This window comes from Pipra filicauda, unplaced genomic scaffold, assembly GCF_003945595.2.
Source record: "Pipra filicauda isolate LSUMZ 115617 unplaced genomic scaffold, ASM394559v2 scaffold101_size5749837_pilon, whole genome shotgun sequence".
NCBI classification, from domain to species: Eukaryota; Metazoa; Chordata; class Aves; order Passeriformes; family Pipridae; genus Pipra; species Pipra filicauda.
In genome coordinates this window covers 2,724,270-2,751,584 of record NW_024103452.1, presented here as the reverse complement: position 1 = coordinate 2,751,584, position 27,315 = coordinate 2,724,270, and the positions used below count along the sequence as shown (strand labels likewise).

General features: G+C 36.9%; 1 protein-coding gene across 3 annotated transcripts; it reads right to left on the bottom strand.

The window, feature by feature from the left end:
* Positions 1-27,315, bottom strand: CD36 (CD36 molecule). Of its 3 annotated transcripts, none has more exons than XM_027729998.2 (15): positions 27,227-27,315; positions 26,338-26,450; positions 23,194-23,430; positions 15,113-15,273; positions 12,842-12,986; positions 11,763-11,942; positions 11,524-11,615; positions 11,045-11,091; positions 8,358-8,427; positions 6,575-6,762; positions 5,658-5,776; positions 4,317-4,390; positions 3,521-3,575; positions 3,159-3,323; positions 1-2,446 (listed from the first exon to the last, which is right to left on the bottom strand). In XM_027729998.2, the coding sequence occupies exons 3-14, from the start codon at positions 23,311-23,313 to the stop codon at positions 3,159-3,161; spliced, it is 1,416 nt and encodes a 471-aa protein (XP_027585799.1). In that variant the 5' UTR covers positions 23,314-23,430; positions 26,338-26,450; positions 27,227-27,315; the 3' UTR covers positions 1-2,446. The 3 variants fall into 3 exon arrangements, with proteins under 3 accessions (XP_027585799.1, XP_027585800.1, XP_027585798.1); XM_027729999.2 differs by having other exon boundaries at positions 26,338-26,427; XM_027729997.2 differs by lacking the exon at positions 26,338-26,450.

Genomic DNA, 27,315 nt, shown 5'->3' with positions numbered 1-27,315 from the left:
TTCATTATTCAACACAGAAGGCTTTATTTACAATTAGACATAGGTATATCAGAAAAAAGGTTTTGAGCTTTATTGTATTTGTATTTTCATTAACATTTCCATGAAATTTTTATCCTGCGTTGTTTGAACAAATGTAAATACTTAACATTAGCCTCATTATCATGACTTAACAATAACTGTAACTGATGCTTTGGATAAAATACCTACAAATAATTCAAGTGCAGTCTAGGTGCTGAACATAGTTTGAAAGTCCAAACCTGCTTTGAGATCAATGAGATTATACATATGGACAAACATATTTCTGTGCATGTAAAATTTGGCCCTGAGACATTTAAAATCATGGCCTGACTTGCTGGATCACTGATGCTGGAGCACCACATAGCACTTAACAACACTAGTAATGCAAACACTAACTTACTGACAATGTACTTGAACTCAAAGAAAATGAAGCTGAAATGTTAGTACATCAAAAATGACAGGAGCATTGCTCTCGTTTCTTTCATGTTAGGTTCTGGCACAAAAGACATTTTATTATAAAAACTTGGTGTCAGGTCTTGAAACACAGCAGAGCTGCGTTTGACTCAGAGGAGATAGTGACAATAACTTCAGCTGTCATCATACTTTTTTGACCATAGGACTTCAGGGATGCCTTTAGTTGTGTCAGATTTTCCCCAGACTAGTATGGCAACAGAGTATCATATAAGACATCCGCAATAATGTAGATATGAGAGATAGGTCTTGTTTTTCATTGACTAGCAAGCACCATAAGTAATCAACTGCATGGGCTGAGAGCAGCATTTCCCTTGAGTGTCATGCCCCCTTCACATCTCCTGCCCTGTTACCTTACATGTCCAGCTTACTGCTGGAAGGAGTGTAGCCATGTACCACACAGACCTCTCCTTCAAGAATAATCCCTTGGGATTTCTGTGACTCATCAGCTCTATTGATAGCTACACAATTTTGTCCACAAGAAATATGGGAATAAAACACCAACACTTTAGTCTGTTAAGTTTCCCTTTTATTTCCAAAGGGTAAGAACACCTTACTAAAGAACACCTTACTAAAGATACCCAACCAAAGACATCGTCCTTTACTAGCAAGACAAACATTTATGGTTAAAGTCCATTGTAGCATTGCTTCCAAACACCTGGCTCTGAGAGTCTGGTAATGTCTGATTTTCCTTTTTTTTTGCAGCTCTTAAATAAGGAGACAAAAGATCTGAGAAGAAATCTTAGAAAGTGCTGGTTTTAGGCTCTTGTTCTGAATTCAATGAGTCCATGGGAAAAGAGACCCTACAACGCTCAATATCTGCCCCATTGACTCTCAGAATAAGACATGGCATCCAGATCACTTGAAAAAGTGAACCATTTATGCAGATGGCAGTGTTTGCTACCTGTCTACAGGTTGATGCACCTCATTAAACAAATGATTGCACAAATTTCCTTGTGGCAGGTGATTTACCAGTAAAGAATTGGGGCTATCTGCTTTCATTTATGTGCTTCTGTGGCAAGGAAGTGGACCCCTCTGATGTTTGATCAAAATCATTATCCAGTCTTTCCTGTGTCTGGAGCATTCTGGAGTATTTTCTCTTGGCCTGTCAGGTGAGATAATTTTCTAAGGGAGGCCTTGGGCAGAGCACAGGCTGGTGTTCAAGCAAGAGCCAAAAAGAAAAGCACACAAGAGGCATCAGGAAGGACAGTGGAGGAGGCTGGGAGTTAGGGAGTGGTTCAGAGTAATAAACAGCTGTGGAGCCAAATGTTGATGAGCTCCATCAACATACGAATGACTGTGGTGTATCTCTGAGCCATCTCCATATAAAATGTATACACCACATATTTTAGTAAGTCTTTTATAAAATTTCTGTATTACAGTTAGTAACTTTACATAATAAACTTCACATTCAATGCAATTCACATCCCTGAATAAAGGACAGAGAGCAGTGCTATTGCAGCAGCTTCCATTCCTTGAAGGAACAGAGAGAAGTATTGCAATAAGAGCATCTAGAGCACAGCATGAGCTCAAAAGTCTTGTCATTCCCAGCCTGTGCTCAGAGACAGAACATCAGCAAACAGCTTTCATTTGTCTTGCAAATCCCAGAAGAAAATAAGTAGCAAGTTGCATAAATGGCAGAAGGTGGACTAAAATCCACTGCACCTCAACTTCAGTCTGCTTGAATGTAATTTAAAATTTGTAACAAGTTTCAAATAAAGTTCTTTGAAAGTGTAGTTTCCGTGGTGGCCTCTTTAGTGATGTCAGAAGTGTGGGCCTTTGGAAATATCAGTTTATTTGGGTTAGTGAGTTGGTCTTCTCAAAATGGAAAACATATTGAATTCCACAGCATGTGGACTGACTGTGCCTTGAATCATACCTTTTGTCTCTGAATTTTAACATGCTGCTTGGCTGAAATTTCAATTAAACATTGACTACCTCTGAAGTCTTCTGTTACCTGTAGTGAAATAAAATCAGAATTCAACATACGATGAGGTAAGTCTTCATCTCAAAAATATCTCTTTAATATAGCATACTTTTCACCATCATGCCTCTACACTTTTTTTAAATAATTCCAAAAAATGTGTTTGCTTCCCTAGATGTCAGTCTACCTCTGATGTGATTATAATTTGTCTTTGTGGGCTAGGTATGTTCAGGAGATGTTTAGACTAACTTGACAATGATGCACAACTGAGAGAAAAAAGTGAGCAACCCTATCCAGTACTCAATAGACAGTATCATTCACAGTGGGTTCTCTGAACCTTAGATAGCTGTATGTCCTGGAAGACCACAGTAATCTGCAGCTGTGAGGCCTCTCTCTCAGAGAGGTACTATAGAACACTTCTGAGAATTTTAGCAGTCTTGACAAAAATATCAATTAAAAAAAAAAAATCCCAACAATCATATTGTCTTTTCTGAAATTAAAATAAATGTTGTTGTTCTCATGTAGTTCCCAATGCCCTCTCCCAAGTTAAGAGCATCCTGAAAGATTAAGGCCCAGAAGAGATTTTGAAAACATTGGGGAAATTACCTGGATGATTTCCCACAGAACAACTACTGAATTTTCTAGTATATAAAAAATAAGAACAGCTAAATAGGTAATTATTCTGAACTCTTGAAATCCTGAGGAAAAATTACTACTGAGGACTGAGCAGTTAGTGATTACTTACTTATTTTAATTTCTTTGACCTGCATATGAAATAGGAGCCCATGAACGCCACGAACAGCACAGAACCTCCGATCAGCAGTGCCAACTGCAGTATGTTCAGCAGCTGGACTCGATTGGTGACTTTGTTTCTGAACATTTCTGCTTTCTCATCCCCAATAACAGCAGACTGAAACAGTACGAGAAAAAGGTCAGTGAAAGGTGTATGTGTGCAAGCCCTCACTTGCTGAATATATTCTTGATGTGCGCAAATCACAGCCTGAGTTTGATTACCGAATTTCAGGGCACAAAGTCTGAAAACGCTAGGTAGTTTTTTGTTTGTTTGTTTTTAAACAGTGAAGAGTAATAAAGATAAAATATACTAACCTCATTTAGCCAAAGAACAGGAAAAATATAAGGGCTTTTAACTTTTGATAAAGCGCTGAAATGAGAAAATAAGTACAGCGTGTTACTTTTAGTTTGCTATGTAAGTTTCTACTTAATTTTTTTCTTCTCCTCTAACTATATTTCTGACTTCCACATGTACCTTTTTAAGAAAGTTATGGAGTGAAAAAAAATAATTCTACGATTAATAACAGCCATTTTTCATATTGGGCAACCATCGCTTTCTATCTAATCTTCCATATGTGGGCAGTCAGACAGAAGAAAGGCTGGACACAGCGAGGTGTGGTGGGAGGGTCTGGTGTTCACCCGCCAGATGTACAAGATCCCAAGGGCATGTCTATCCATGTGCATTTGGGCCAACAAAGAGAAGAGAAACAGCTGGACACCCATTGATCCTTGTGATAAAATCCAGTGACAGGGAATACATAAACTCTCTCTCTCATTGGATTTCTTACAGAAAATACATTTTGTTTACTACTTCATCCTCATGGCCCCCATTTGGGTTCTATAAGAATGTTATTTTTAAGAACATGTTGCCTTCTAAGCTTCTGTAGGAAAACAAAACGTGTGTTAAAATACTTGGGCAGTGCCTTTCTCAGGAAGGTTTGCTCTTTTGCTGAAGTTCATGTTCTCTGAAAAGTCATGACTGAAACTTTTGGAAGATGAACAGGCTTATTTTTATTCCTTCTTCTCCCAGACATTTCTACTGACTCTCTCATAACCAGTCATCTCTCTTGAAAAAACATCTTTAAATATAAAATAATGAAGTAGCACTTACGCAATTTTTGGTGCAGGCTTTACAAGAAGGTTTACTTGCAGCCTTTTTGCAAATCGTAGTGTAAAACCAGTGATCTAAAACCAGAAAAAAAAAAAAACAACCAAACCCATTAATTTAAATTTTTTAGTTTGATGCCAAAGCCTAGCATATGGACTGTGTCAATAAGCACTTTGGGATTATTTTATTCTTCTGTTTTGAAGGATTTTTTTTAATGAAATTTTTATGTTTCTAAGGGTCTCTCATTTAAGTTCTAATTTTGCAGCTTTACCATAGTTACTTTTGTAATTTACATTTCAAACTGAAGGCAAATTAAAAAAAAAAAAGTTAAAAATACTAAATAAGTAATTAAATGTTTCATATAAAATTTGCTTTAGGGTTTTTTCCACCAGAAATCAGCTGAATTTTCTTTTTTAAAATGAAGGATGTTTAACTTACATAGGGCAGAACCCAAACTTTTCATATCTCTCTCTTCTCTCCATAAAAATAAGATAGAGTGTGATTCTTGAAAATTTCATATCTGATTTAGGAAAATCTGATTGATGTCTCTATTCCAAATAAGGTGAAACAAAGATTTAACTTCATATCTCCTCATTGAAGTTACATAGCTTAACTGTCAAATTATATGACTAGAAATATTTTAGTGAAAAATTCCAAATTTTTCATTCAAATTGAGAGCAAAGTAAAATTTTGAAACCTTAGAATTCATCATATAATTCAGAAAACTTTGGTAAATACACTTAAAGGATCTGAATCACTGGAACAGAAATACAGGTAAATTTGAAAGCAATCAAAATCAGAGCTGCCATAAATTCATTCTGTTTGGGAGCTCTGTTGGACAATCCAAGTCACAAAGACTATATTACATCTTTTCTAGATCAGTGTGTTCAGAGTTCTAGCAATTGGAAATAAATCGATCTATGTTTATTTAGCTTCAATTGAGATAGTAATTATCAAAAAATGGCTAGTTATAGAAAATACAAAAAAAAACAAACCACAAGTGTAGGGGAAGCAGAACTTTCACAGAATATAATTTTCTCAAAGTACTTGAAGGTCATAGATATCTACAGCATACTTCACAGTCTGCAGAATCTATTTAATACCACATTCCCAATAAGTAAAAATCAAAACAGGCTTTCCAAATTCTGAAGGTCAGAATGAGATACACTTCTGCTCTAAATTTTCCCTGTTAAAACCATACCTCTTTGTGAGCAAATCTTACAAAAGCAAGCATGAAAATATTGCATCTTCTGTTCATCCCTCTGGTAAAAGGTCAACCCTACTACTATTCAATTTAAACATTGCAAGTTTACAAAGGTACAACTATTAAATACTTGGACTTACAGGCTCTATGTCTAGAAATGTCTCATGCTCCTTTTCATTTGGACTCAAGCCTTCCACGTCATGCAATATAGAATCACTTGCATGAAGAAAATGAGGAAGAGAGATGTATACCGGTCTTTCTATTTGAAAAAAAAAACCAAACTCTCTTGAATCATTAAGCCTTGTTACGGTGCTCATCTTCTGTGGTAATTTTTCAAATATAGTACAAATATGTACAATCCTGATAAAAATGTTAAGTCTAATCCCCTCCCCCCCACACACAAAAAAAATAAAAATAGAGCATTTCTGTGATTCTTTTGTCATGAGGAGAATTTGCATGGTGAAATAAACTGTAGTCACAAATCCTGCCTGTCTGTGTCTACATTGCAGAGCTGGTAGTGCTACCAGTTTCATGCTGAAGTGAGGACATGACTGTCACTGTTTCCCCCACCTTCATGATCTTGTTTTAGCTTGAAGGGACCCCATGCCATCCACTCTGCACTGAACACAGACTCTGTATATATTTATTTTATTATGCCAACAGTAAACTAAGCCAGTAGTGTCTCTCAGTCTCTGAATGTGTATGCAATTGTGCACATACCCACCCCCTGCTGTGTGTGAATTGCCACAAATGCAGGGACTGTGACTGTGTCTGTCTTTTATACAGCGCCTCTTCTTTCTTTTCACTACACAGATTCCTGCAGTTTCAATGTACAGTCTGTAGTATCACAATTTTACATTGCACTATGCAAAATACAGAAATGTTATAGTCCTCATTTTGGGAAATGAGGCTGCAGAAATGTGAAGAGTCTCACAGGCAGTCTGTGCAAGAAATCACAGACTAACACAAACATCCTGGATCTTAGAGCAACACCTCAGTTACAGGACACACTCTTTCTCCCCAGTTAAATGGAGTGTTTGGTAGTACGGTGTCATACTTGCTTTGCAGGCACTGATGTCTAGGACTCCACCTAACGTGCAGTTCCGTGATATGACTTGTTCTGTACAGAAGCAATAATTATCTCCCACTTCGGTTGGCGATGCAAATGCTTCACGAGGAACTGAGAAACGATAGAGGGTGATTCCCTTCACGTTGTGTTTGCTCTGGAAAACTCCGTAGATTGATCTGAATACAAAAGAAGAGAAGCATGTTTCGGTCATTTTGGATTAAAAATCTGAATTTGTGGCAATGTTCTGGAAGGATCCCCCAGCTGTCTCCCTCTTAAACAACTAGCCATTGTCCAGGCTCCCACCACTGTGTTCAGCAGTTTGTAGGGGTGCTCCTCTGTAGTGGAGAATATTCCCCACCTTCACAAAAGGTTGCTGAAGCTCAGAGATGAGCATGACAATACACAAAAGAGAGACAAAACTTCTAATACTAATAATAAACAATATAGACAAAACTAACAAATTAATTAAGATCTCTTTTCCCTAAATACTTCCATACCCTCTGTCATTATGAGGTTTTTGAAAGTTTTTGGACTACAGTAGAGAAGTAAATCAGCTCTGCTATAGTTTTTTGCAGATCTAATGATAATCTAAGCTTTATAAAGCAGGTAACATCCTGCATATAACTTTATTCCATTGCATATGAATCAGAATATCACTTAAGCTTCTTTTTGCTAATTCATTATCAGCTGATATAGAGATATGGCTGTTACACAATAAGGTAACCAGGACAGCAGCACTTCGTATTGCAGCCAAACAAAAGAAGGGTTCCGGGTTGTGCAACATGGACAGAACCATTTTCCCTGACCCTGTTTCAGCAAGACCTTAGGGTGATTGTTACCATCCTTAATTGTTCATAAATTGTGAGAATTAAATGGCCAGAGGGATCTCTTAAACTGTGTGCAATTGATCCAAAGAATTTTATCATTTCTCCTCTACATAGAATTGCCTTTTCCACAACTTGTGCAATGTTTTCCGGTTTGGGAATACAATTGCTACACATGAAAAAGAACTTTAACTTCATGTAAAAACACTGATCTTGAAAATAAACACTCTGCAAAGCAAATGGCCTACTTCAAACGTAGAAAAAAGGATGTAGTTGTTTCCAGGCAGCAAAATAAATAAAGACGTTGAACCTCCCAAAGTGAATACACTGTGATGCACTTTAAGTCTTTTAACATTGCTTTCAGTGATCCCACTGGAGAACTCAGGGACATTGGATAGCCACAGCAGAAGCAGCAGGCTTAAAAGTCATCAGTATGGGATGTATTAAGCAGGCTTGTTTGTTTGTAAATACATAAAAATAAAATATGTAAAAATATCCTGTGAGAAAACAATTTTAAGTATCTAATGAATGAAAGTAAATCCCATCCTGCATAGATAATTTTCTCCAGAAATGTCAAAGTCAGACCTAACTGGACCCTGCTGTACCTGTTGCCTTCTCAGACCAAACAAGGCAGGTTATGATCAAGGCAGTTACAGATTCCTAACAGCTCACAACAATGTCAGATTTTCCTGAATTATGCATGTGTAACTGTCTGAAATAAAATACATCATAAATATCTTGCTGCTTGACCTTATTAAAACATAGTGGAATCAAGCTCTGAATCATGCGCCCAGCTCATGACTTTACTTATGTTTAGATGAAATGTTTATGTGGCACTGCCTCAGTGACCTGAGCCCAAGGACAGCCACTGCAGCCACTCTCTGAAAGGAAAGAGCACTCAATGGCACACGCATTTGTGTACACACTCCAGGAAGAGACCAGCCTACCTGCAAATATCAGAGGAGAAGAAGCGTAGTACCTGATTCTTCTTAATAAATGGTGGGAATGATGCTCCATCTGTAAACAAAAAAATGAAAAAAAAAAAAAAAAGGCTTGAAAGCAATTCCACTTAGAAGACATGATTTAATTTCTAGCTCAGTACTCAGCTGTTGGTTTCCTATAAACCTGTGAAAAAGGTAAACAAATGAGTCATTTATGGGGAAAATGTTTATGTAAGCTATTGCACAGTGACAGGCACTCCACAGATAAGATTTAATTGTTTTTGAAAGTGAGCCAAGTTATGGCAGCTTTTTTTTTCCCCCAGATGTGAAGCTCTATGATCAAGCCCATTAAAAACAGAGGATACTAAAAAAAAAAATAAATCTTGCTTAATAAGAAGCCTGTTGCCATTGCTTCAAGGTTTATGCAGCCTATAGACCTAAACCTTCCTAGAGATTTTTGGTTCACCTGCGGTTATGACACAACACTTACAAGAAACACAGTTTTAGACTTCAACACTCTCTGTTTAATAATCAAACCTTGTTTCACCAAAGATCGCTCAAATTGACCTGTTCTTTGTAAGCTGAGGTCCCCTCTAGAGCTAATGGAGAGAAGGAAGCACTTCTAGAGTACAATCCAATCCGTGTCACACCATAGCAGATATGCAAAACAGGTCAGAGGAGTAGCACGTTGGTGTTGTGTTTCTCTCCATTCACTATAAAAAGAGTTCAGACAGTTCAGATGTGTATTTCTGCATTGCAAGCACCAGAGTTATGTAAGAGGACCCTCTGTCATTTTCCCTATCAAGGTGTTGTAACAAACCAGTACATTGGTTAATTCTTGCTACAATCTCTGTTTAGTTTCTCAGGCAGCAGCCATAACGATGGAGTTGAAAACATCTGTTATGTCTCTGGATCTAGTTGGCAAGAGCAAGAAAGCTAAATTGCATACTGCCGTTTGCCCACTGCTGACAGAAGCACTTTTTCTTCAAGAAAATTCAAGATCATCCTAAACACACTATTTCTAAGTCTTGGCAGTCTTGTAAGGTTGGCAAACATGGAGTCATTCCAAGCCCATACAAGTATATTGTTCAATGTTTTTGTCTATGTATTTTCTTATACTGTACATGCTGAGCTTTTGTGTGAAAGCTCACAAGATAGGCTGACATTCTCACACTTGGAAGACTATTTAAACCTGCTGCCTCTGTAAACACATGGTCTCTCCTAAGCAGTCACACTGAATGCTTTTGTAAACTGTGCAATAATCTTTGCTAACAAGGAAAAGCTCCATATTTTCACTGTACTGGAGCACTTAATCTGGTTAGCTGAGTATGTTTATTTTTAGCTGTGGAAGAAGAAAAACAAAAAGCTGGTAGGTAAAAAAAAGATTTCAGACTCTGTAAGACTCAGAACCTAAGAAAATATTGTTTCTTATAAAATTAATTGCATGGTTTAAAAAGGAACTAATCCTTTGTGATTTACAGACTTTTGGAAAATCAGATTCTTGTGATGTATTTTAAATACTTCAAAACAACTGACTGTATGCTCTGGGTTATAAGGAAAGTTATCTATGCCAGGTAAAGCAGAATGGAAAACAGAAAAAAAAACCCCAACAGCCCAACACAAAGCCTGCTTGTTCGGATATTTGCTTACTGAAGGCCTAGAGCTCTCTGCAAAAGCCTCCACTGAGACATCTGTCAGCCTCAGCTCCACAGATTGTGTCCTCACAATGATTCTTCCACTTATCAAAAAGAAAAAATATCACCTTGAACAAATGTATCTTAAACAACTCACCTGTTTTCATATGCATACCAAAAGCAAATTTAAAAATATTCCTCTATGGTAAAATTTTCCCAATCTAAACTACTTTTCTTCTTCATCCCTTTTCACTTTCTAGTGACCTACAAACCATCCATCTGACAGCCTTCTCCCTTGTCACCTCAATTTCTTTACATAAGTCAGGACACCCACTATGGCACATTTAATTAAATTTTCAATAGTGTAAATGAATGTGCATTATTAAAATCCAAAGATAATTTTCAACTGCTATAGCAAAGAAAAAGATTCCTAGTTATATTGTACTATGAAGATAATTAGTAGCAACAAGAGAACCAGATTATTTTCTTGTGACTCTTCCACATCTACTGTAGATGTAAAGACTGTGTGCACGAGTACATGTAAAATAACGTACAGCAACATATAATATGTATTTTTAATAGATACACACATATGCATACATCATTATAGTAGTATATATACATGGGCCTCTGGTGGTCTAGTGGTTAGAGTACCTGACTCTCACCTCTGCGACCCGGGTTCGATTCCCGGCCCCCTGGGCAGGTGGAGCTCGTCAGCCTTGGTAGGCAATCCACCTAAGAGAAGGTCACTCTAAACAAACCTACATCCTGGGGACCTCACTGCCACTGTCCAAGCTTTGCTCGGCCCCGGCAGATGAACTCAGCTAAAGGGTGGGCTCAGTTCAGCCACAGGCAGGCTGGAAGGGTTAATGACCTTTCCCAAAAAATCTTCGCTCGCGAAGACTGGCCATTATTATTATATATACATGTAAAAAGATATTTAATAGACAGAATATAGAACTGCTGAAGCCCAGGGGAATTAATTTAAATATTGTATCTCATTACTCCCTACCAATATTAAGAAAAGTGCTGAAGTTTTAAAAAGATTTAATAGCTTACCTGTGCCATTAACCATATCACAGTGACCTTCCCAGTATGAAAGATTCCTTTAAGATAGAAAAAAAAAGTCATGCTGCATGTAGTATATTATACCATGTAAGCAATTTAATTACCTCAATTGCTAAATATAACTTTCCAGTATAAGCCTTACCCATTAGCAAAGGCAAAGGCTAGAGATGTTCATTTATTCAGATAAATTGTAAGATGCATTAGAATAGGATAAAAGGAATCTAGCTACTTAATCATGCAAAATAGAAAAAACTAGTTATATAAAAGAACCAATAACTGTCTTAAATCCAGTTCCTAACAGAACTGTTAATAGCTGAAAGAAAGAGATGGTTTTGCTAAGCCCAGGGTTTGATCTTGTTTCCTTTGAATTGTTGAAGATTTTCCATTTATCTATAGCTCTTAGTGAATTAAGGCTTAAAAGCCATACCTTGAAAATATATATGTTTTTTTGATCTGCATTGCTATGATACCTTTTGTTTTTATAGCTTTCAATTATTGCTGTTTTTGTAATATCTTCTGTCCCAGTATAGACTTTGTAAGGTCCATCAGTTGTTCCATTATACTGTAACAGACACAGGAAGGAATATAAGTTAGAAATATTGAAAAAAAATGGTACCATTGTCAGATTTTATTTCGTCAAAGCAGTTGTCTTAAGTTTTATTCACAGAATGATAACTGAAGGCATTGCCTCCTCATTGGTTTCACTTACCGGGTAGAACACTCCTAGAACTGGGTTTATGGAGATGGGGATACTGTCTAAGAAGGGATCTTTGTATCCCCACAGTATTTCTTTTACCGTTCTGTTCTGCAGCATGGTTGACTTAGAAGATTTAATCCAAGTGTTTAACAATATTTGCATAAAAGTGCCAGGGTACAAGGCAGGTGCAGCCTACAATAGCAACACAATTAATGTTCAGCATCAAATTCTGCATGTGCTTTGCATCAAAAAACACAGAGACTGACTTCAAGAAATCTCTGACAAAGCCAGTTTCCAGCTCACTTGAAGTTAAGTTGCTGCATAATACTGATACTCCTTAACAAAAAACTACTTGGCATAAGTTACATAAGCAGAAAATTTTTCTTGACTGATTACATGAGTTCACAGGATCATCCCTCATCACAGAATCACAAAACGGTTGAGGTTGGCAGGAACCTCTGGAGATCATTTACTTCAACCCCCTGCTCAGGCAGGGCCACCGAGAGCTACTTGCCCGGCACCATGGCCAGATGGATTCTGAACATATCCAAGTAAGAATTGCAGAAAAGTTTGGATCAGATGATCTTTGGAGGTCCCTACCAACAAGGGCTCTTCTATGATTCTGTGATTGCTGCTATGGTTCTATTTTGTATTTACACCATGTGTCTCTATACTCCGCCCCTCACAGCAATCCTGAGTGCTCACATGCAGACACCACAGTTAGTGCAAGACAGTCAGGCAATACAACCTTAAGATTTTATATTTATTTGTTAATACAGTAATACAGCTCTCCTCAGTGTATCTGACACTCATGTCATCTGTGTTTATGGAGAGGGAATTTATCCTGTGACAGTTTCATTATTACTAATGCTAATCCCACTCCTGGAAGCGCTCAAGGCCAGGGTGGATGGAGCTCTGAACACCCTGGCCCAGTGAAAGGTGTTCATGCTCATCCCAGTGGTTTGGAACTGGATGGTCTTTAAGGATCCTTCCAATCCAAACCATTCTATGATTTTATGAACTTCTCCACTATTTCCTTCAGTAGCTCAGCATTTGAATCTGGACATTATGGTTTTTTTTTCTTTACTTACAACAACAGCAAGGTTGAGGCAGGTGATGTTATCATCTTCTGTCCCAACAGACATATTAGGTTCAAAACGAGCAACATTAGGCAACATGTAGGATATCGTGCCATTTTCATCTTCCGTGATATTTTCTTTGGGTAAATATCGCACCCTTAAAATACAAAACACAAACGCAGAATATTTTTAACTTTTGAGAAAACACATAACCATGCTTGACTAAAGGTTTTGAAAAATTGATGAAAATTTTTGTAAGATGAATGTTGAATATTTTATAACCAGTGAAAAGGTTCTAAACTTTTCATGTAAAAGTTTCATTTTCTGCAAAATATTTTTCTTTTGAAAATATTTCTTTAGTGTCAAATGCAATATTTTTGTTGATACCAAAATGAAAACAAATATTTATTTTTTATTTTTATATCATTAATGTACATTGTATATTTTTATATTTTGTTTTAAATTAATTATGTTTTGTCACATTTTTTCATAAACTAATTCATGGTTGCATGTAATTAGAAGGGATGACACAGGTTGGTTGATAAATACTCTTAAGTTTTGATCTGATAGGCATGTGTTGCAACAAAACAGATTACAAGTTACACCTATAATACCATTTTGATAACATTTCATATGCACGTAGAGATTTATAAGCACTCTTTCAGCCCCACTGAGATTGTCTCAGACATGCCCTGTCAGCAGATCTCTAAGGTACAAATCTCTGATGCAGGTCCAGCTTTAGCTCAACTCTTCCAGTTCCTATCCTCTTGCTGACCTCTCTGTAGGCATTGCAGCCAGCAGGGATAAAATCACCTGCCCTATGCTGTGGCTCAAGAAAGTTTATTCCAGCTGAGTCCCAGAAGGGATCTTCAGGACACTCCATCAGATCTTCCAGCCTGAGTGTGGGGGATAAAAAAATACAGCGAACATTTTCCCATGGTACAGATGTAGCCAGTTCAGGTGGGTCTTCTCTGAAGAGCAGCTGGATTTGGCTTCTCAGAATTGGTTTGTGTGTGTGTCATTTTAATTAATGGTCTAATGTGTAGAGCACCTACCTGAAAGTTGAGAGATTTTTCTTTCTAATTAATGTTACTTCTAACTGGAAACAGAAGATCTAGAACAAGATTTCCCAACAGAATCAGGGGGACAGTTGTGTTTTCAAGGTTTTCTACACTATAATAAATTATTAAGTATTTAAATGAAGATTGAGAGAGAGAGACCCTGTGTCACAGTTATTCAGGTAGATCAAATATCCCAGGTGACATGACTGCAGCTGTGAAAAGAGCCATAGTCATAATTTTTTACTTAGTCTTATCTACACTTCTGGCTGAGATTTGTCCCTGAGAAAACCGGGACCATGGTCAGCACCAGAGTAAAACATTTCTGTTTGGTGGGAATTCACCGTCTGCAGTAGTTCTTAACTGGTTGTTTTCCTAATTCCTGTGTAACAATTTCCTCTGTCTCCCCAGGTATTCTACGAACCAAGAGTTCTCTATTTCCAATGAGAAATAAATAGGCTTTTAGACGTCAAAGCACCTAGGCTGTATATGCTGCAATGGATAACTATCTTGCAAATATAATATACATCCTCAAAGATATCAAGAAAGAAATATCCTATCAGCATAGGAAAGCAATTTCCTACCAAGAGTGCCAGTGATAGGTGGATACTGCACTTAATAACTCAGGAAGCATCAACTAGTCCTATGTCAACATCATATTTAAAATGAAACAAATAACTAAAAGCTTCCTTGACTGTGGGAAGACTGCTGCATCTAGGCCCTAGTTAGTACAATCAGAAAGAGGAATGATTTTCTGAGGAAAATTTGAAAAGGAAAAGCTATAGATGAAAAAATTCATAAAGGAGAAAAAAACCCCAAACCACATTATTAAAATAACTATGAGTGATGTATGGGTGATAAGATAATCTCTTGATTTTAGGGCATCTGGTGTATTTTCTTCTATGTATAAAGCTGGCAAAACTGGAAAAGGAATAAATGCAACTGCCTCTGTGTTATTGTGGCTATGAGCGATTGTTTTTCACAAGAGCAAGCAGCTTCATATCCAATTACATATTTCTATTTGTGTTTTCCTAATGTGAGACTCAATCCAGAAAGTGTCAAACTTTCAATCCAGAAAGTGTGTAGCTGCAATTCAGGCATTTTTGTCAAATCTGACTAAAGTGCAATGATGGAATTTAAAAAATAAATTTTAACTCAGCAGACCTTTCTCTGACTTTAACAAAACTTCTGATATGATGTCACATATTCAAGGGTCCTTTCTTACCTGTATGTGTAAGGTCCTCTCTGTTCAAGTTTTGGACGAGCTCCTTCATCTAAAACCTCTGAAGGATTTAGCACATGGAAAATCCAAAATTCTCTGTAAACTGAGCTTCCTGGCACAACCCAATTTTGGTAAGCAGTGGTACCATTTGCAATGACAGCTTCCTGAAAGTACAACAATCAAAGCTAAAATTATCCACAAAAAAGCTCCAAGTGACAAGTTGCATTTACTTTATGGATTATTGTAGAAGATTCCCAAGGAAACAGAAAAAAAGCACCATTATCATCAATATGAGGCATACAGTGGAGTTGGCCAGCATCTGAAGGCAGCTTGACATTCCTGCTCAGTGAGAGTGAAAGCGAGTCCCCCTAAAACAAATGACCACAAAGCTGATATAATTGCTGATGTACCTAGTAGCAGAACTTTCCTATTGCTGTGGTGGGGCACTGCCTTAGTTCTCAAACACTTGCTAAAGCCACTGATTATTTATAAAGAGAAAATCTTTGAGTGACTGAATGACACCCAGCAGATTATAGAATTCATAAACTACTTTTCATACATTCGCAAATAGCCCGAGGGAGGAAAAAAGAGTTATCTCTGAACATTATTCAGGTACTAGATAAGTCAAATAGTGCTCTTGAAGGACTACTTTTTTGTCAGAAAACTTTCATCACCAAAACTGAGACTTTATAAAAAAATCTATCTAGTTTTGGCAACATTTTGTTAGGAAAGTTTCCTGGGTCTAGGGAATCAGGGTAGAATACAGCTATAAGGACAAGACAGCACATCAGGAACCACACTAGAGGAATCAGTAGCTTTAAGTCTGTGGCATTCAGCCATCTGGTAAATGTCAATTTAGTCCTCAGGACTGTACAGTGAGGAGAGTTTGAAAGTATGCTACCGGCATAGTCAGGGGAATGCCTGCTTTGCCTGGTTTGCATCATCTTCTATAGGATTTTCCCAAAGATTTGGGATAATGTAGTTTTTCCCCTTGGTCGTAAAAATTCAGAGAAGTTTTTTCAATAAGAAGAAAAATCTAGGCTGCCTGTCTCCAACATAAAACATATATTTTTTTTATTAGAGTGATTCGATACTAATTAATTTGCACAATTTACAGAGTTCCAGGAATAAAAGGCTCTAATTTCTCTAGATAGCAAGGAAAGACATTTTAAATCAGAAGTTGCTAGATTTTCTTTCTAGTTTATGCCTCCAAAGTTTGCTTAGCAATCACTAGTGTAAAAGCACTGGGCTTGCTGTCTAAATATCTGCTATAATTTATGGGCAAAAATGGAAGGAAACCTTGCCACAGCAAGTGTGTTACAATCCTGAGGCCTTGCACTCAGACCTGACAGCTAAAATTCTATTCAGCCTTGTTTTGAAAACCTCAGGTCAAAGACTATCACAGCTGTGATCCAGCGTGGAACAGACCATGTCCTTGATGAAGAGGGAAAAGCTTGCATGATTCAGAAATCATGCTTGCATGGTTCAGAAATCACCCTTGCAGTTTTCACAGAGAATTGCTCAAAGAATCTAGGAGAAACAGGTTGATAAAAAGGCTGAAATCTGTCTGCCTGTGATCTGTACTCAGCAGGATCCTGAGATGGGGACAGAGGTGGGATTTGACCTCCCACCTCTGTGTAACTGGGGTAGGGAAATGGTTAAGGATTCCTTGCAGCTATATGGTCAAGAGGACAAACTGATCTCTCTAGAAGACAACATTCAGGAACATAGGTGAATAAATTTTCAACCTTGTGACAACAGATCTATTCAATAGATCTTAAGGTGGTGTTACTTGCTTTTTAAAAGTTTTCTTCTCCATCCATTCCCCTTCCCCTTATAACCCTTTGCCGGGGTTAGAGCAGCTCAGAATGATGTGCTAACTCAGCCACTGCACTCTGTTAGGTCACAATGAGTTACTGTGTGGATTTGCAGCCCACCACTCACTCTGTACTAATGCACTGTGAACACTTTTGGGGGATGCTCCAACCTGAGCTGGAACTGATCCAACCTGACAGGACTGTAGCCAAAGGGGCAAGTGGCTCCTGCCCCGTACCTGATCTATGTGCCTCCCTCTTCCTTTGTGCCAGCTCTCATTCCTCAGAGATTTCTCCCTACTGGACAGGAGGAAGATTATTTCCCTTTTTTTTCTTTGTTCTGTATTACCTTTCTACCAGTTAGCTATTTGGCTCAGGGGTCTGTGTAGGGGGAACCAGGGTTAAAACAAGGGAAGCAGAAAGACAAAAGAGGGAGGGGGAGGAAGGGAGCAAGATCATTATTTTCAGTGGCATTCAGCCATTATTGTTAATAACATTTCTCCCACAAAGGAGGTGGGTTTGAGTCTCTGACACAAACTTTGAGAGTGCCAATGGTGAGTTAAGGAGGAAGACAATCTAGAGCTCTGTCCTTATTCATGTCTTCATTTAATAAAACTAATATCCTCACACCTTGCTTTTCACTGTTTGATCACAGGTGATCCATCCCTAGATATTACCTCTCTATGGCTGGTCATTTGGATATTTCTCTGTTAATACTGCTATGCTATGTTATGAAACATGGAGTAATTTTGGAAAGTACAAAACACTTCTCAACTCCCTATTCAATCTGCATCAGCTCTAATATCTTACACAATAATTAATTACTGCTAGCAAAAGTAGCTATACAATATATAATTTCTACACAGCCAAGTTCATAACGTGACCTAACTGGGCAACACTGAGTGAAACCAGTGGGAATTTTAACACCTTTTTTTTCTGATATAATTTTCTCCCCACTTGATGTGGGTCAACTAGCAATATATAAATTCAAAGGAATGCTGAGCAGTCAGCAATAGAAGCTTGTTGTACTTTGAATTTACACTAAACTCAGCCATCAGGATTTCTGACAAAGAAATACAAAATTTAAGACAAGGTTTCTGTCTTGATGAAGGATCTGGCCAGATGGACAAAAGATGCCATTTTCTGAAAACTGAGAGATGCCACAAATACTTTTGGCTGTAACAAAATTGTTATTAGTTTATGTGTTGTATATGTCAGTCTGCCTATTTAAACTGGAGGAAAAAAAAATACACTTGTGTAAAACCGAACAAATTAAGCTCCAGAAAACCATTTTGCAGCTGGAAGTAGGAATACATTTATTACTTCTTAAGTGATGATTATTAGCTTATTATTAGCCTTTCTATTCAGGTTTTGTTGGATCAAAACTTTTAGCCCTTTTTCAGTCCTTGATAGTAAAAAATTAAGGGAGTCAATCAAGTTTATAATTGATAATGCAGGAATATGTGTGGTTAGATCACTTATGTTCTGCTGAGAGCTAGAACTTGCTTTAGCTTCATTAGTTTGCATAAAGAACTGTCATATGAATATCATGAACGCAGTTTTAAATTAGAAGTGTTTCCAATGCCTCTGGTAGCTGATAAGATATAATCTGGCCAATCATAGATAAAAGATATATGTAGACAGACAGGTGACTAAACATAATAATAGCTAAAATGGATGGCCTTATTTCTAAAAATAACTGAAACTAACCCAGGGCAGCACTGAGGCATTGTGGCAAATCATACACCATTCTGTATTATCAATTCACCAGGAATTCAATGTACTAAGTATTATTATGTAACTTCTGTGAAACTCCTGAGCTCACGCACTCAGAAGGCAGATCTTAGAGAAGTGGTGATAGAGACTTTTCTGGTGAATGAATCTGTTACCAGTAGCTTTGAGTGGTTAAATCTAGCTGGAAACAAAAGTTGATAAGCTGAAAAAAAAAATATCATAACTGAAGTGATGGGAACTTTTCCTAAACAGATAATATTGTTTTAAGGAAGGAAAGGCAAAAAGTAGTAACTGAGCCATGTCAAAATATCTTCATTCAACAATATCAGATAATTTGTTGTTTTGAATTAATTTCTTTTTCTTTGTATTTTTCTTTTAATTTTAGACACGATAATACCCAGTAATGATGACAACAGACATGCTAATGTGCAACTGAAATGTGTGGAGTCAGTTAAAAAGGTACATTTTGACAATCTCAAACAAAATATTTTTCATAGAGAACTCTGAAACTTTCCTGCTTCACTGTAACTGTACCAAGGCCAGTTTTCTAAGACCTTCATGAAAAGGTCCCTCCCCTCTGGATAGATTTAGTGTTTGAGGAAACTAGGACTTTTGCCCTTTGGTCCTGAAATCAAAGACACCTTTTAAGGGGGAAGTCTCCTTTCCATGAATAGTATCAGGGCTGAAATAGCTTAGTACTAATCTCCTGCAGTGGATCCCTGCCAAGATGCTGCTGCTGCTGCTGCTGGTGTCATTTTGAGTGTGCTCTTCAAGTAACAGTTTCTTTAAACAGCCTTGAAAAAGACTCACAAAATATATGTAATGTTGATTTAAAAAAAACCAACAAAACAACCCGTCCCCTGCTGGAGGTAGGAGTTGAAACAACTTATCCAAAAAAGGTCTGGAGCTAGAAAACACCACCATGTGTTCTGTGTTGAAGCATGGATGTCCAATAATAAACTGGAACACAACAAGAGGTGACATTTAGGTTTTCCATGTTACATGGACTTTGCTTGGGTTGTCTGCTCATGGACAACACCTGCCCATGAGGAGATAAGCACCTATAGCCTCAAAGTCTCTGTACAAATTCTAAAGGCACCTGAGGTTACCCATACACCTCCAGATGCTTTCTCTTTGCTTCAACAACAGTGTGCAGCCTTCCAGCAAAATATATTCTGCAGTGTTTACTCAGGCTAATCTCACAATGACTGCAATAAAGGAGAAATGAGGCCGGTAGGGTCTGATGAAGTGTAAAGATGTGTGCTCAAGAGAAGCACGCTTAGGCTTCCACTGCTAGCAGAAAAGAACTATTGATTGCATTGATTTTTGAAATTAAAGTTCTCCCTGTTTATTGGGAGATGCTAAGAGGTTTAGCTGGACTTGCTTGAGAATAAACTGATGGTCATGTTATTTGACCAAATCTTGATAACAAGCTAATTTATGACAATTTGAGTTGTTATAGTATGAAGTGTCCTAAAACTGTTCACCATTAGTTTTTCTAATCCAGCAATAACATTTGATAGCAACATTTCCCCTAGAAATATAGATTTGGTCTTAACTACATTGCTGTCAACTTGTGTAAGGAACTGGGATGTACACTGAGATAGGATAGGCAGAGATAAAACTAGGGGTCTTTTTTCAAGCTTTGACTGTGCAGAATTTAAGACAAGATTTTGAATTTAATGGTTGTATCTGAAACAGTTTTTCCCTTTCATTAAAAATATGGCATTTTGAGTTTTTATTTCATCCAGCGAGTGAGTACCTAAGTTTAAATTCTGCCTCATATGAGTCCAAATGGAAATATCATAGAATTATAGAATCAATAAGGTTGGAAAAGACCTCCAAGATCATCAAGTCCAAAGTCCAACCTTTGACCAAATATCACCATGCCCACTAAACCATATCTTGAAGTGTGGCATCTACTGATTTTTTTAGCGCTTCCAGGGCTGGTGATGACACCACTTCCCTAGGCAGTCTTTTCCATATAAATGCTTACAGGTCATATCTGAGAGAACAACTCACTCCTTGGGTTTTTCCTGTCCTAGAGTCACTATTCTTCAAAAATTAAAAAAAAAAATTGTCTTTGAAACTGAGCTGTTTCTACCAAAGATTTTCTGTAAAAATTACATTTCCAAAAGTGAAATATTCCAGAAAAAAATGTATTTTCAGTACACTGTGATCAGAAAACTTGTTTGATTTGCAGTCAGCTCTATATTTATCCTAAATATAACTGCAGTGAATGACAAATTTGCTTTTATTAATAAACCTTTCATCAACATAATTAAATCATAATTAGTTATATTCAAGTCCCTTTTGAGCATCAGCTGAAATGATCACATATGTCAGCTGTTGTACGTTGGCACACCTTGTATGAAAAGGAGTTGTCTTAAGAGTCTTCTGGTCTCACTGAACAGTCATCACACTTAGTAGAAAGACAATAGTCTAGCATGACTTGTGCTTAGAAAAAAAGTACTCATTTACATAAATAAATAAAGCCTCTACAAATTTACTCTTTTATGTTTTGTATGATTACAGGTACAAATTTTCTTTTTTATACACATCAAACAAGCTGCCTTGAAATAGGTACGAGCATCTAAAACATGATCACAATGCAGAAAATTATAAAGAGGTGGAGGGAAAAATTACTCCCTCTAATGCTTTACCACTAAGCACTCATGCAGGTATAATTAAATATGTAGACATTTGCAAACCATGCTGTATAACTGGTTCATTATTGTAAGTAAACAGATGAACACATAATACTCCTAATATTTGTAATTTACTTTCAAAATACTTGATAGCATAAGACAACACTGGATTAACTCAAAGTAAATATTTAATGTAAGGAGATACACATTTTCAAAATTATGTGTTTTCTAGAAAACATCTCACTTCCTCAATACAGCAATGAAAATTATTTGCAAATATAGAGTATGATTTTTTTGTAAAATGTTTCAATGTGGTTGAGACATTCTCTAGTGATATTTTTTTTTATTCTTTACACACTTGAAAAAATCTTAAAAAATACAACAGTTGGAAAATTCCTCTACAGTTTGGCTTTCACTGAGTTGGCTGATGAAATAAAGATGTTATATAGAAGCATCTATTTTTCATTTTTTTAAACCTGATTCTATAATCTAGGCAGGGACTCAACATACAGTTCCACATTTCCTGATAGTTCATATATCTACCTCCTCAGTTGATTCAACAGCTGTTGAGCTAAGGGTAGTCTTCAGGAAAAGCCTTTGAATAAGTGTCTCCAAGATGTCTACAGTCTTCAGCACCACAGCAGACCACTGGTAGGACTAAGCAATAGCCACAGACCTTAAGATTTCTAGATATTTAACTGTTGGAGAACCCACCTTTGGTGCAGTGACCCCAAGGAGACTTTTTTGTCTCCATAATGGACATGCCAGGGCTTCCATGGTCTTTTGCTCCAGATTACTTCATGATTTAGACCCTCAGTTATATACCCTTTTCACCAAAGGTCTAACAAATTAATTTTTCATTTTCCTTTAAAGATAAAACTAGATTTGAGATATAAAATTATCTAAAAAGCAGAAAAAAAATTTGTGTCTACCTGGTCTACAACATTCTACTTTAATTGTTCTCCACACTTAAGCCAGGGAGAGGTATTTGATCAGATCCTACTGTGGGGGGAGATGGCAGGCCCATGGAAAGCCCGGGCCCCCTGGAAGTAGAAGAGCTTGAGGCGTTAAAGGGAGTAAGACCGTTCCCTTGAGAAAAGTAAGAGATAACTGCACATTTGCATGGAAACAGCCCTGAGTGCTGGACAGTGCAAGGTCGAGCTGTTTAACAAACTGCAGGTGTTGCATTCCTGGGTGTTTTGTAGGAAAACGTTTGTAGTATGTGTGTATGGGAAAGTGGAACTTGGCACTAAATAAAAGACTGCCTGCTGCGCTGAGCAGGCAGACATCTCTTTGTCTCACTACCCTCATGTGTGTTGTGTGTCGTTCTTCCCCCTTCCGACCGAGACCTTTCGACAGGTACCCAGTGACATCCTACAGTCTTGTGGAGCACATTGACTTGGGTCATATAATCACAGAATGTAGCTGAATACATGAAGTGTAGGATTGGATTCTGCAGCAGAATACTGTTTAGATTATTTGCAGTACATAAATATAAGTGCATGAAATGAGTACCAAAATAAGCAAAAAAGCCCCAGTAAAATAAATAAAGAAAAAGATAAAGAAACTAGAAACAGTCATAAATATAACAAACATAAACCCCACTTACTTCTAAATTACATACTGAAAACACATCTTGAAAAAAATATTTTGACTTCTAATATGAAGTATGAAAGAGAACAAGCAAGTAAACCTGGCCAAATAATTAATATATTTTTAAAAACATACTGCTGTAGCCGGTATTTCCACAGAAGTTTGGATCCCATCTATTACAAAAACTAGGTTTAATAAAGAAAATAAAAAGGAAACAAAGCAAAAACAGAATACAAGATTTAAAAATAATGACTATTCAATAATGGACCCAAAACAACAAAATCAAAAAATGTACCTTTTCTATTGCTTTGCCTATGAGGTTATCTCCAACTGGTATTAGGACTCCCCCAAAGATAGCCAGCACAGCACCGACAATGGCCCCAGTGAGGAGCCCACAGTTTCTGTTACAGCCCATTCTTCTCCTTTGTCAGAGTGCAGGTAGACAATGTACAAGTATCCTTGCTGTAAGGCTTGATGCTTTTTCCTCACTTCTTGGTCCCAACAGACTCACTGATCTTCAGCAGAGAAGCTGCTAATGTAAGCAAAAAGTGAACCAAAATCAAATTCCAAAGCTCAAAGTACAAAGTACATGACATGAAGAAGATAGGGAGATAACAAGTCTGCAACAGCCAGCCAGTGGCCAGCCACTGGTAAAAAAAAAACAAAGCAACAAGTTGCAGGTAGTTTTGGAAAGCTGATCGCTTATTATGTATGGTTATCTTTCTTCATTCCAGTTCTCTAAACAGATTAATAAGTTCTTTCATTAGCCTTTTTGTTTTTGTTTGTTTTCATCTCTGTTGCATTAGGGCAATCTGATATAGCTATTATTCAGCTGACACCCTTCCTGATGTAGACATCTCTGAAATCTCTCTCTGCCAAACAAAGAGGCCATGGATAGTTCTCTGATCTCAGCCTGCCATGCCCATGGCTCCCACTTCAGGCAAAACCAGGAGCTACACTACTCGCTGGTGAGAGCTACTCAGGCTGTTTCTGCGTTATGTCAGTAAGATAGTCCCCAAGGTCCATCAGCACCTCGGTGGGAATGGCAGTCCCTAGAGAGAGACAACTGTGAGAAGCCTCTTTCTAGATCTCCATCAGTCCACAGTCCTTTACTGAAGGGATAAAACTTTGTTTCAGCAACTTCATGACAAAGGCACAACTGGATTTTTTTCTTGAGCTGCATTCCTACCACCAAATTTCATCAATCCCAACTGCCTTACAGAGCAGCAGAGATTTTAAAGTGAGTTTAGAGCTTGATCTTTGAAAGATGTAATACCTTAAATTTCAAGATTATTCAGTCTCAAAAGAAAAACATCTGCAATTACTTGGAAAACAAGAGTCATTGGTAATATGTGTTAACATACCTTAAGACCTAGCCCCTAGTGAAAGGAGCTGTAAAGAAAATCAGAATGGCACCAGTGTTGAAAGATATGGTAAAACATAGTGATATTTTTTCTGACTTGTTATCGTTTATGAATAATTTAGACAAAGAGGTGCCTAATTTAAAATTTATTCTTGGTCAGGAATTAATCACATTCAGAGAATTTGCAAGTTTGTTATTTGCTTTAGACCACCAGCTAACAGAAAATCTGCTCTTTTCTATTTTAGATGCCACTGTCTATGTCCTTTTTATTCTTATCAATTTCTGTTTGTTAATATGTTGTTATCATCTCTAAATAAATTTCAGTGGAGGTATTAGTTGCAGATTTAATTATGCATTCAAGAGCAAACTCAGAGAGAAAAGGAAAACAGAAAGTTAGCATGGTCATCAGGCCAGCGATGTGTCCTCCCTTGTCACCCCAAACTCACAATTATATCACATCTGTACCTGAGACCAGTCAGCTCCTTTTAGCTGTGTTGGAAACCCACCTTTTGCGGGCTCTTGCACCATCAGCAGTTTATGGCTCCCTTGCCTTTAACAATGTCTATTTCTGTACATTTGAGCTCATTTGGTAAGTTAATAACTTCTCCTTGGATACTTGCAAGCAGAATGACCAAAAGACTGCTTGCAACCTCAGAAAAATGTCCTTACTATAAAAGTCATCCGGTCTGTCCACCTGCCACCAGGTCATTCCATGTGGTTCCCACTTCAAAGCTTAAACCTTTGATTGTTTGGCCTGCACATACAAGGGAGCTAAAAGAAGCTACATTTGTCTTAAGTTTTTGACACTCGCTAGGGACTCAGTCACTTTACATCTGTAAAACTGGCTTTTCTACTGGAGGTGGTACACCTTATTTGAACTGCAGGTTTACTGAGTTGCTCTCCTCTCTACCAGCTCTGTTACTCTGTGCTTGTTTAGCAATAGAAACTCATCACAGGGGTAACATTAAAAAAAAAAAAATCAGTTTTCTCAGACTTTTCATGCATTTTGTTGCACTTTTCACAAAGATAACTGAAAATTGACTTAACTGAATAATAAAACTGTCAAGTCATTAAAGACTCTGATATAATGGATGGATGCATAATGTGTTTAATGGCAAATTTTGAAGGAAACTTCAGCTAGAAATTCATTAGACCTGAAGAACTTATGAGTGAAAGTAAGTAGGACCAAATCTCATATCTTTGTAGCTAGGTTCAGATCAGGATTTTTAGTTTGGCAAAGTCAGGACTGTGATACGGTTGTGCAACTCATTGGATGGTTGGTGTGGGGATTTGAAAACCTGACTGTGGTTACACATTGTAGCAAATCTAAGGAAAAGCAAAAAATTCTCAATTGAATCAAATTCTGAAAAGTACATATTTCCAGTTGATTTTTCCCATAATACTATCTATTCAGCAGATCTTTTTTAAAGTGTGGAAATACATGTTTTAAAATTTAAAACGGAAATTAGCTCTTTTTCATAAGTGTTTAAAGAGGTCTTTTAGATATCATCAAGCTTTTTTTATTGACTTAACTTCCAGAAGCTTTTCAAATTCAACAGAAATACACTTTCCACCAAGAAACATTTCCATCTAAGTTTCTGCAAGCTTTTCCAATATTTTTATTTTGTTTTAGGCAGACTAGGCATCCCTCATGAGCACCAGCAATAAACAGCTACCAAGCAACTGACTGCTAACAACTTATGTCTATTCCAAGTTCTGCAAATTGTAAAATATTCACCCTTCTCCCACCAAACACAATGTAATAGCAGTCTAGACATCCCAATTTATGCAATTCAAATTATCCATTACACAACTGCAGTGAAGAGCACTCACACCATAACACTCAATTGCACATAGAAGTCAACAAACTATTCTCATCTATCAGAATTGAATAAAAAATACAAAGATTAAGGAAGAAATTTCCCATGAGAATACATTTTCTGGGTATTCATATTCAAGTGACTATTATCTACCCTAAGCAGAATAGAAAATACCATAACAAAATTAGATATGGTCTATGAGACTATAGTATAATTTAAACTTAGATTTGACTACAGGATTAATAAGAATATTTACCCCATTCTAGAGTGCTGGATATATACTTTTCAGTATTGTTTCAAACATCCTTCACAAAATATTGACAATGAAAATGGTCCATTCAAATCTCTGAAAAGACAATTTATAAGCAACTGTATAGGAGAAAAGATGCAAAATGTTATTAAATTCTTTTTTCTCTACTTAACTTAGACTTCTGTACATTTCAGTTTAAAACAAGTCCTTATAAAACCCAAATAATTTCATCTATATTTTCTTAATTATTTCTTCAACTCTAACAGTAATTTTTAAACACTGTTTGACAAGACATTACTTCAATTCTGAAACAGAATCATCTTTATTGCTCAAAATGAGAGGAATTATGTGGTGAAAAAGCAGTGAAAATTAAAATGTGTTTTGAAAATTCCTATTAAGAGTTGCAACACAGTATCATACTCTAATTCTATTTTCTTCAAGGTCAGATGGAGGACTTAAAAATTCTGAAATTATTAAGAGATGAATTTGCAGAAAAGATATTATTTCTGCTATTTTTTAATATTTGATGTACTTTGAAATTATAGTTCCAAGCTTTTTAATTGCAATAGAAAATGCTAGAAATCTCACTTTAAAAATCTGCATTTCTTATAAATTCACATGACTTCAGAACAGTAGTTTGAAGAATATTAAATATCAAAAGATAGAATGCAATTGGGAAAGCCAGCAATACTGAACATAACATACCATTGTTATCAAAATAACAAAGCATTTTACTAATACATGTACAATTTCACTCTTATTTGCAAACAGCCTTGTAAAATCTTTTTTTTTTTTTTGGCATTACAAATAAACATTTTCAAGAGCTTTCCATCAGCTGACCTGTGAAGTATTTCTGAGGAAAACCTTCTGATTTTAGATGTATCATATGACTCACCTTGAATAAGGGCAACTGATTTTTCAGCTGAACAAACGAGTACTTAACACGACTTGCATCAAGTTACCAGCAGATAAGCAGCTAAATCT